Genomic DNA, 10,148 nt, shown 5'->3' with positions numbered 1-10,148 from the left:
GGGCAAATCCCTCAGCAAACAGAGATTGTGGGACAGCTGAGGGTGTTGTGGAAGTCAAGTTGGGGTGGATGGAAACCAATGAGGAAACCAGGAAATAATTCCAACTCCAAGGAATTGTCTCTCAGGAGAATGCAGGATTTTGGCTGAATTTTTAAGTCATTTTTTAACTGCAAAAAGCCCTTTGAATGTTCAAACTCAACACATTTGGATTTCAAAGGGTTTTTAGGTTTGGAGATTTCAGGATTTTGGCTGATTTTGGCTGCTCTGGGGTCTGGAACTTCAGGAAGGGGGTTTTCTGAGGGGGTTTTTGGGCACTCAAAGGTTTCAGATTTGAAGGAGGATCCTTAACACCCCCCCAGCCATGTTCAATGGGCAGCTGCTCTTTGACAGACCCATGCACGTGAAAATGGTGAGTCCAGGCCCCTCCTTCCTGCTTTTCCAACTGGGAATTCCGCTCCTGATTCAGGGGGAATGTGGGGTTTCAAGGCTGGATCAGAATCCAGTGTGATTTGCCCAATCCTGTGTGATCTGAACTGATGAATTCTGATTTATTATTACAGTTGTTACAATTCATGGTTTCATTGTGTTAATTAAATTAATCTATTTATTAAGTTATATTTATTGAATGTAAATATATTTAAAAATAGTAAACATTAAATACAGTAATTAAATTAATTAATTTATTGTTACAAATAATTGTTTAATTGTATTAATTAATTCAAACTAATTTATTGAATTATATTTATTAAATATAAATATATTTAAAATATTAAATAGAAAACACCGTAATTGAATTAATTATTACAATCATTTAATTGTATTAATTAAATCAAATTAATTTATTTATTAAACTATATTTATTAGATGTAAATATATGTTAAAATAATATATTAATTAATGTATTGTTACAATTAATTGTTTGATTATATTAATTCAAATTAATTTTTAAAATTACATTTATTAAATGTAAATATATTTTAAAATATTAAATATAAAGTCCAGTAATTAATCAATCGTTACAATTAATTATTTAATTGTATTAATTAAATCAATTTATTAAATTTTATTTATTGAATGTAAATACATTTAAAAATATTAAATGTAAATATATTAATATATTACATATTAAATCCAGTAATTAATTAATTCATTCTTACAATTAAGTGTTTGATTGTATTAATTAAATCAAATTTATTAAAATACATTTATTAAATACAAATATATTTAAAATATTAAATCTTGAATTAGTAATTAATTTACGGTTACAATCAATTGTTTAATTGTATTAATTCAAATTAATTGATTAAATTATATGTATTAAATGTAAATATATTTAAAAATATTAAATAGAAAGTCCAGTAATGAAATTCATTGATTTATCATTACAATTAAAAAATACAGTGAGGGTTGCCTGAGCTTTAAATTCCTGTGGTTTCATTTATAAATTTAAAGAAATTTCAAGTTGCTCTTCTTGCCAACTTTGTGCTGGTTTGTGTTTAGGACGAACGAGCCTTTCCCAAAGGAGATTTCTTCCCTCCAGAGAGACCCCAACAACTCCCTCGTAAGTGTTTCCTGCACAATTCAACACCCTCTGCTTTTCATTTGCCAACTGGGACCTGCTCCCAGCCCCAGTAATTCCATGGAAAAACTGGGATCAAACACTCCCAGCTCCACCCAGGGGGGAACAGTGAACAAGAGCTGCTCACACTATTTTTGGAGACTCCTTTCAGCTCATGGCCAGAACTTACCTTAAAACAGGATCCCATTGACCTTCTCCAGGCTTCCAAGTCCCAATTCCAACATCCCAATGCCTTCTAAAACTGTGGGATTTCATGGGAACATCATCCAGCAGGCACCTCCTTGGATGGGATCTGGATTCTCCCTGACAATCTTCCAGCTCTTCACATTTCTAAAGGGGGTCTTATCCATGGATAGAAATCCAGAAAGGATAAGGGGACCTTATCCATGGATAGAAATCCAGAAAGGATAAGGAGACCTTATCCATGGATAGAAATCCAGAAAAGGGGACCTTATCCATGGATAGAAATCCAGAAAAGGGGACCTTATCCATGGATAGAAATCCAGAAAAGGGGACCCTATCCATGGATATAAATCCAGAAAAGGGGACCTTATCCATGGATATAAATCCAGAAAAGGAGACTTTATCCATGGATATAAATCCAGAAAGGATAAGGAACCAGACTCTTTTTGGAGAAACCAGAGACCAAAACACGAGAGACTGGAAATTCCAAATAATTGGTGACTCCAAGCTGCTCTTTCCAACTTGGAATCTTTTCATGAATTCCAACTCCAAGTGTCAAACAACAGTAGGAAACCCCAGACTCCATCTGAGTGTAAGGAAATGTTAATTTGAGGTTGCCTGGGCTGCCCAGAGAACCTGTGGAGTCTCCTAATCCTTGGAAAAATACTCCAAATCCCTGGGATATGGTCTGGGATAACCAGCTCGAGGTGACTCCAGAGGTCCCTTCCAACCTCAGCCACGCTGGGATAAGATGGAATTCCTGAAGAGGGAGAGCTGGGATTGGAAGGGAAGAGCTGGAAAAGGGAAAACACATCCTGGATTGGTTTAAATGCAGCAAAATTGGGACTGGAATGGAATTTTAATCCCTCTCTGCCATGGAACTGGATGGGCTTTTAGGTCCTTCCAGCCCAAAGCATTGGGAATTCCACAATTCCATGAATTCAGCCAGTTCTGTTTCATCCCCCACGGGGACCAGCCCCAGTTTTAGGGATCCTCAATCAATCCAGCCCTTAATTAGTGCAGGTTCTGGATCTGCCAAAGCCTTAATCAGCACCATTAAAACCACTCTTACCAACATTCCTCTTCTCCAAGAGAAAGCCATTGGGTTCCAATGGAATTATCCTAAAAAAAAACCTCAAATCCCACTGGAAGCCTGTTTTTTTTTTTTTTTTTTGACCTTTACTGGGGCAGGGAGGGGGACCTCATTTAATTTAATTTAATCTCTTTAAAACAAAGATTTTCCTGTGTTTCTGACGCTGAGCTGGAAACCAGGGGAATCCCGGAAACCAGGGAATCCTGGGAACCAGGGAATCCTGGGAACCAGGGAATCCTGGAAACCGGGGAATCCTGGGAACCAGGGAATCCTGGAAACCAGGGAATCCTTTAGGCAAAGGATTGATGCCACTCAAGTTGTTGGTTTTTTTTGTTTGTTTTGCAAGTGCAAGCAGAGAACTTTTCTTCCTGATCCAGGGAAAAAAATCAGGGCTTTTCCTTCTTTTCTTTGGGTTTGGGGGGAAATCCTTTAATCGGGTCTGGGGGGCGCTGGAAGATGGAAATTCCTGCCCTTGGGAGCATTGCCATGTTTTTGTTTGCTCAGGGAAGAGGCTGGCTGTGTGCTCAGAATTCCATAGGTGGCTGTCAGAACCAGAGCTCTGGAATTTTGTGGCTCAGTTCCTTCCCTGCCAAAGGTGGGAGAAACGAGCCCGTTTTTTTGCCCGTCCAGGGTTGATCCATTTGTGCCCAGGTTTTAGATCTTTATCCCAAATTTGCCCACTCCACTCCAGGAGTCCCCACAAACCAAGCAGTGTTCTAGCCAGTTATTTTTCAGGAGTCAGCTTCCAACCAGTCAGATGCAAAATGGTTGATAAAATCCCCTAATTTGAGCTAGTTTGGAGCTTTATTTCCAGACAAATCCACTCAGGATTTCCTCCCCTGCTTTAAGAGCACACCCCAAAGGGGGGGGACACAGCAAGCTTTCCTTTTTTTAATTATTATTATTATTTTTTATCATTTTTTGGTTTTTTTTTGGAGAATGAAAAGTTCAATTAACTTTAAAGCATTAAAAAAAACTTGCTGTTTTGTCGGACTATGGAAAGGAGGCTTTTTTGATATCTGAATATTTTCTTCAGATGGTCTTGGTGGTATTGGCATGGGATTAGGACCTGGAGGTCAACCTATTGATGCAAATCATATAAACAAAGGCATGGGAATGGGCAACATGGGACCTGGAGGTAAGAAGATTACTCCTATGCTTTTGTTTCATGAGAGCTTTAAGCTGTGTAGAAGGTAGCTAGCTTTGTTTTGCCTTCCCCCCCTCAAAAAAAATTAAAATAAAATAAAATAAATAGAATAAAATAAATAAATAAAATTAAATTAAAAAAATAAATTAAAAAAAAGCTGGAATTACCTTAGGAATGTTAAAGCCAACTGAGTTTTTATTGAGCTTTGATCATGGAAAAAACTGAATTTAAGCGACTGCTCCGTATTTTTATTTTTTTTTTTGGTTTTTTTTGTACCACTGTGGGGTCGACACACAGCTCTCATTTTCTGACTCTTGAGCACGAGCAGCAGACACTGCAAGGAAATATTCCATGAGAAACTTTGAGAACCACCTGTCACTCCCTAAACCACACAATCCAGTCATTAATTAGTGGGCTTTGCAAATCTTTTCCTGTAGGATCTGGTACGAAAATCACAGCAACAAGTTTTCAAAAGAGCCACCTAAAAAAAACCAGTAGCACACATTCAGCTTTCAATTTCTAAAATTCCAAATGGGTGTTTTTGGTTGGGTTTTTTTGGTTGGTTTTTTTTTTTCCTTTTGCTGCTTGATTTTTTTTTTTTTTTTTTTTACGATTTATTATTTTATTTTTTTTTCCCTGACAAAGGAATGCTGGAATCTCCTCTCGGGGTTTATCCCATGTAAGCTCTTCAGTTCAAACTGTGGTGGTTTTTATTTCTTTTCTGGAATTTTTGCAAGAGTGATATTGTGCTATATAAAAGCTTTCTCTTTTGTTTTGAGGCATGGGAATGGAAGGCATGGGCTTTGGAATGAATAAAATGGGAGGTAAGATGTGTTTTTTTGATGTGTCTGTAGCTGGGGCTCCCTGAAAATCCTGGAGGTTTAGTTGGGTTTGTCTGGCAGGGATTGGGGTGCTGGGAGATCATCACTGATTTGGGAATAACTTGGGGTTGGTTTTTTTGAGTGTGGGTGGATGGGGATGGTTGATAATTCCCATAAAACACAACCAGGAGTCTCCTGCTCTCTCCAGGGGCTGCAGGTGCCCAGCAGGACCTGCCCCATCCTGGGCCTCCTTCCTGCATCCACCTTCTCCATCCTGGGGATCCCATGGGGTCACAGCCTCCTTCCTGCCCCATCCTGGGATCCCATGGGGTCACAGCCTCCTTCCTGCATCCACCTGCTCCATCCTGGTTATCCCACAGGGTCCTTCCTGAATCCACCTGCTCCATCCTGGGGATCCCATGGGGTCCCTGGACTTCCCAACTCCATCCTGGCTCCTTCCTGCTCCATCCTGGGCATCCCACGGGGTCACAGGTTCCTTCCTGCTCCATCCTGGGGATCTCATGGGGTCACACCCTCCTTCCTGCATCCACCTGCCCCATCCTGGGGATCCCATGGGGTCACAACCTCCTTCCTGCATCCACCTGTCCCATCCTGGGCTCCTCCATGGGCTGCAGGGGAGTCTCTGCACCCCTGTGACCCCCTATGGGCTATAGGGGGGTCTCTGCACCCCGATGTCCCCCACCATGGGCACAGGGGCGTCTCTGCACCCCAATAGTCCCCCAGGGGCTGCAGGGGGGTCTCTGCACCCCTGTGACTCCCCCCCCACGGGCTGCAGAGGGTTCTCTGCATCCCCTGTGACCCCCCCACGGGCTGCAGGGGGGTCTTTGCACCCCAGTGTCCCCCACCATGGGTACATGGGGGTCTCTGCACCCCAATAATCCCCCAGGGGCTGCAGGGCCTCAGCTCCAGCACCTGGAGCTCCTCCTGCCCCAGCCCTGGTGTGCACCACCGTCCTGTTCCCATATTCTCTTCCCTGGCTGGAATTGTTTCTGTGCCACAACCTTCTGTTCCTAAATATGTTATCCCAGGGTGGTTATTTCTCCCAACTGGCTCGGCCTTGGAAGCCCATCCTGGAGCAGCTGGAATTGGCTCCACGGGACAGAGGAAGCTTCCGGCAGCTTCCAACAGAAGCCACCCCTGGAGCCCCTCCCTGCTACTAAAACCCAGCCCCAGACCCCCCCCAGCAGCACTCCTGACCCTCTTGTCTTTGTTGGAACTACTCCTGTTCCCCTCTGCCTTGGAAAATTCCCATTCCCACAACCTGTTCCCACCCCTGGGAAGGGGCCACGCGCCAGCGATTCATGGACGTGTCCCTACACCCTCCCAAAAAACATCACCAGGAGCCTCCTTAGTTTAGGAGATCCAGGGAATGACATCCCTGGATGATCCTTAAGGTCCCTCCCGATCTGCTGTGTAATTCCATGATTTTAGAGTGATTTATCCATGATTTTAGAGTGGTTTGTCCAAATCCTGCTTTGGGAACTGGCGACGTAGAGTCTTCGTCTCCCTGCTGTGTGTGTTCAGTGTGGAGTTGAGATGCCATTGCTAAAGAATCCCTGGAAAATCTCTTTTTTTTTTTTTTTTTAATAGGAGTTGAAATGCATTGCTAAAGAATCCCTGGAAAATACCTTTTTATTTTTTTTTTTTTTGTTTGTTTTTATAGGAATGGAGGGTCCCTTCGGTGCCATGGAAAACATCGGGCGCTTCCCAGCCGGGATGAACATGGGCAGGATGACTGGTAGGCAGTGGGGTTTTTGTGTGTCCAGCCCTTCCTGTGTGTTCCCTGGAAGTGTATCCCTCTTCTCAGCTTTATTTGGGAATAACTGGAAGCTTTTCCAGCTGACAGAGTGTCCCCGAGTCACTCGTGGCCTCCAAGCTGCCCAAAATAAGTCATTGATTGATGCTGCTGGGAAGGGTTGGTTCAAAAAGATTCTGTGCTCAACAGAAAGGCTTTTCCAGAGCCTCAGAAATATTTGGGATGAGTCCTGCTTTTCCTTGGGGTTTTGGACTCGTGAAGACACCACAAAATGCTCAGAACACGAGAAAAACCTTCCCTTGCTGGGAATCTTTAAAAACAATTCTGGGGTTAAAATGTTCTCTCAGGAACATTTGAGACCCTCTGAACTTCCCAACTCCATCTTCAAGGCTCCCTGACCTTCCCAACTCCATTTTGGAGACCCCCTGAACTTCCCAACTCCATTTTTAGACCTCCTGATCTTCCCAACTCCATCTCCAAGACCCCCTGAACTTCCCAACTCCACCTTGAGACCCCCTGAACTTCCCAACTCCACCTTGAGACCCCCTGAACTTCCCAACTCCACCTTGAGACCCCCTGAACTTTCCAACTCCACCTTGAGACCCCCTGAACTTCCCCAACTCCATTTTTAGACCCCCTGACCTTCCCAATTCCATCTTTCCAGAGATGGATCGTGCCATGGGGGGAGGATTTGAAAGAGAATTTGGAAGAAATGAAATGGGAATGTCCCGGAGTTTTGGAGAGACCTTGGAGAGAGGAATGGGTGAGTACATGAAATAAATTCCATTTACTGCACATAAAAATCATGAGTGTGTTATAATATTTTTTTATTATTATTTTTTATGTTATTTTTATTTTTAATTTTTATGTTATGTTTATTTTTATGTTATGCTTCTTTTTATGTTATATTTATTTTTATATTATATTTTTTTTTATGTTATATTTTATATATATTTGCTGTAGGAGTTTGGTCAAAACCAAACAGGAGGCAGATGGAAACACTGGGAAATGGAGTTTCAGACATGACAGGAAACTTCTGACAGCCCTAATACACTTAATTTAAATATATTATAATGCAATAAAAATAGTTTTGAGGGCTCTAACCCTTCAATAGACAAGGGATATTAAGCATTAAAGCACTTCTGAAAGAAGAATACTGGAAGACTGTGTTGTGTTCCAGGTGGTGGCAATACCAACATTCCTGATGATAAGTTATTTCAGGAATGGTAAATTATTTCAGGAATATGAGAAGATGTTTAGGCATTTTTGTCCCTGTCTAATTCCTGCTCACCTCTGCCTTGTGTTCCAGGTTTTGGAAATGCTGGCATTCCTGATGATAAATTATTTCAGGAATATATTTGTCCCTGTATAATTCCTGCTCATCCCTGTGTTGTGTTCCAGGTGGTGGCAATGCCAGCATTCCTAATGATCAATTATTTCCGGAATGATCAATTATTTCCGGAATGATCAATTATTTCCGGAATGATCAATTATTTCCAGAATGATCAATTATTTCCGGAATGATCAATTATTTCAGGAGTGGTAAATCATTTCAGGAAGGTGTTAATGCTGTTATGTCCCTGTCTAATTCCTGCTCACCTCTGCCTTGTGTTCCAGGTGGTGGCAACGCCAGCATTCCGGGCATTGAGCGGATGGCACCGGGCATCGACCGCATGGGCTCGGGCATAGAGAGGATTCCCGCCGGGATGGGGCACGGCATGGAGCGGGTGGGCTCCGACATCGACCGGATGGGGCTGGTCCTGGACCGGATGGGCTCCAACGTGGAGCGGATGGGCTCGGGCATCGAGCGCATGGCACCGCTGGGCATCGACCACCTGGCGCCCAACATGGAGCGGATGGGCCCGGCCATGGAGCGGATGGGCTCGGGCATCGAGCGCATGGGCACCGGCATCGGCTTCGGCATCGACCGCATGGGCGCCGCCATCGACCGCGTGGGCACCGCCATGGACAGGATGGGCTCGGGCGTGGAGCGCATGGGCTCGGGCATGGAGCGCATGGGGCTGGGCATCGAGCGCATGGTGCCCGCCGGGATGGGCGCGGGCATGGGGCAGGTGCTGGAGAGGATGCCCGCGGGGCTGGAGCGCATCGGGGCGCCGCCCATGGAGCGCCTGGGCCTGGAGCGCATGGGAGCCGCCGGCATGGAGAGGATGGGCCTGGAGCGCCTGGGAGCCGCCAACATGGAGAGGATGGGCCCCCCCCCTGGGGCAGGGCATGGGAGCGGGCATCGAGCGCATGGGACTGGCCATGGGCAGCAACTTCGAGAGGCCCATGGACATGGAGAGGGGCAACTTCGCCGGCAACTTCGCGGGGCCCCTGGGAGGAGCCGGAGGCCCCGCGGCGGGGGTGGCCCGGAAAGCCTGTCAGATCTTCGTCAGGAACGTGAGTCAGGCTTCTCTGGCCCGCCCTTTTCCTTGCCTTCCTGCCCTTTTCCTTCCCTTCCCACCCTTTTTCCCACCCTTTTCCTTCCCTTCCAACCCTTTCCCACCTTTCCTTTTCTTTCCCTCCTTCCCATCCTTTTCTTTCTTTCCCGCCCTTTTCTTTCCTTCCTGTTCTTTTCCTTTTCTTTCCCTCTTCCTTTCCTTCCCACCCTTTTCCTTGTCTTCCCGCCCTTTTCTTTCCCACCTTTCCTTTTCTCTCCCTCCTTCCTGCTCTTTTCCTTCCCACCCTTTTTTTTCTTTCCTGCCCCTTTTTTTTTGTTTTCCACCCTTTTTTTTGTTTCCCACCCTTTTCCTTCCCCCCTTTTCCTTTCCTTTCCCCTCCTTTTCTCTTTCCTTCCTCCCCCTTTTCTCTTCCCCCCTTTTCCTTTTCTTTCCCTGCTTTTCCTTTCCTTTCCCCCCCTTTTCCTTTCCTTTCTCCCCCTTTTCTCTTTCCCTCCCTTTTTCTTTCCCTCCCTTTTCCTTTCTTTCCCCCCTCTTCCTTGCCTTTCCCCCCCTTTTCCTCTCCCCCCATTCCATGGAATCAGGGCTGACCCGTTGCTCTCATCCCTGCTCAGTTTTCACTCACAATGTCTAACATTGGATGCTGCCAAATTTTGGGAGCTGGAGCCATTTCCTTCCCAGGAGAAGAGCTCCTGGAGGACCAGGACTCCATGGTTCTCTCACTGGCTATCCTGGGATTTTGGGGAGTTGGGAATGTTGCAGATTGTTCAGCAGAGCCTCAGTAATGGTTTGTTCTTCTCTTTTCCACAGCTGCCTTTTGATTTTACATGGAAAATGCTGAAAGATAAATTTAATGAATGTGGTAAGTGATTTTTTCCTCCCTGGTAATTCCTGGGAGAAATGCATAGGAATATATGGCTAGTTCCTAACCCAGGCAACACCTGCTTTTCCAAAATTTTTGTCCCCTTTTCCATCTCTGGGTTGGGTTTATCCTGTGGATGAAACCTGAGAGCCCCTTCCAGGGCATAAAGGGGCTCCAGGAGAGCTGGAGAGGGACTTGGGACAAGGGAGCTGGGGAGCAGCCAGGCAGGAAGGGAGCTGGGAGTGTGGATGGACAAGAAGCTGAACAGGAGCCAGAGTGTGCCCAGG

At 44.9% G+C, this 10,148-nt stretch overlaps 1 protein-coding gene across 1 annotated transcript in view; it reads left to right on the top strand.

Moving 5' to 3' along the window:
* Positions 1-10,148, top strand: part of HNRNPM (heterogeneous nuclear ribonucleoprotein M) — a 22,908-nt gene that overhangs the window by 11,980 nt on the left and 780 nt on the right. Inside the window, 9 exon segments of the mRNA XM_027706100.1 lie at positions 360-409; positions 1,501-1,561; positions 3,892-3,993; positions 4,782-4,826; positions 6,508-6,582; positions 7,265-7,363; positions 8,218-8,813; positions 8,815-9,000; positions 9,810-9,861. Of these exon segments, the coding sequence (XP_027561901.1) occupies positions 360-409; positions 1,501-1,561; positions 3,892-3,993; positions 4,782-4,826; positions 6,508-6,582; positions 7,265-7,363; positions 8,218-8,813; positions 8,815-9,000; positions 9,810-9,861 (1,266 nt within the window).

This window comes from Neopelma chrysocephalum, unplaced genomic scaffold (genome assembly GCF_003984885.1).
Source record: "Neopelma chrysocephalum unplaced genomic scaffold, ASM398488v2 Primary Assembly neopelma1_363, whole genome shotgun sequence".
Taxonomy (NCBI): Eukaryota; Metazoa; Chordata; class Aves; order Passeriformes; family Pipridae; genus Neopelma; species Neopelma chrysocephalum.
Note: the sequence above shows the minus strand (reverse complement) of the source record. Positions and strands in the feature narration are given on the sequence as shown.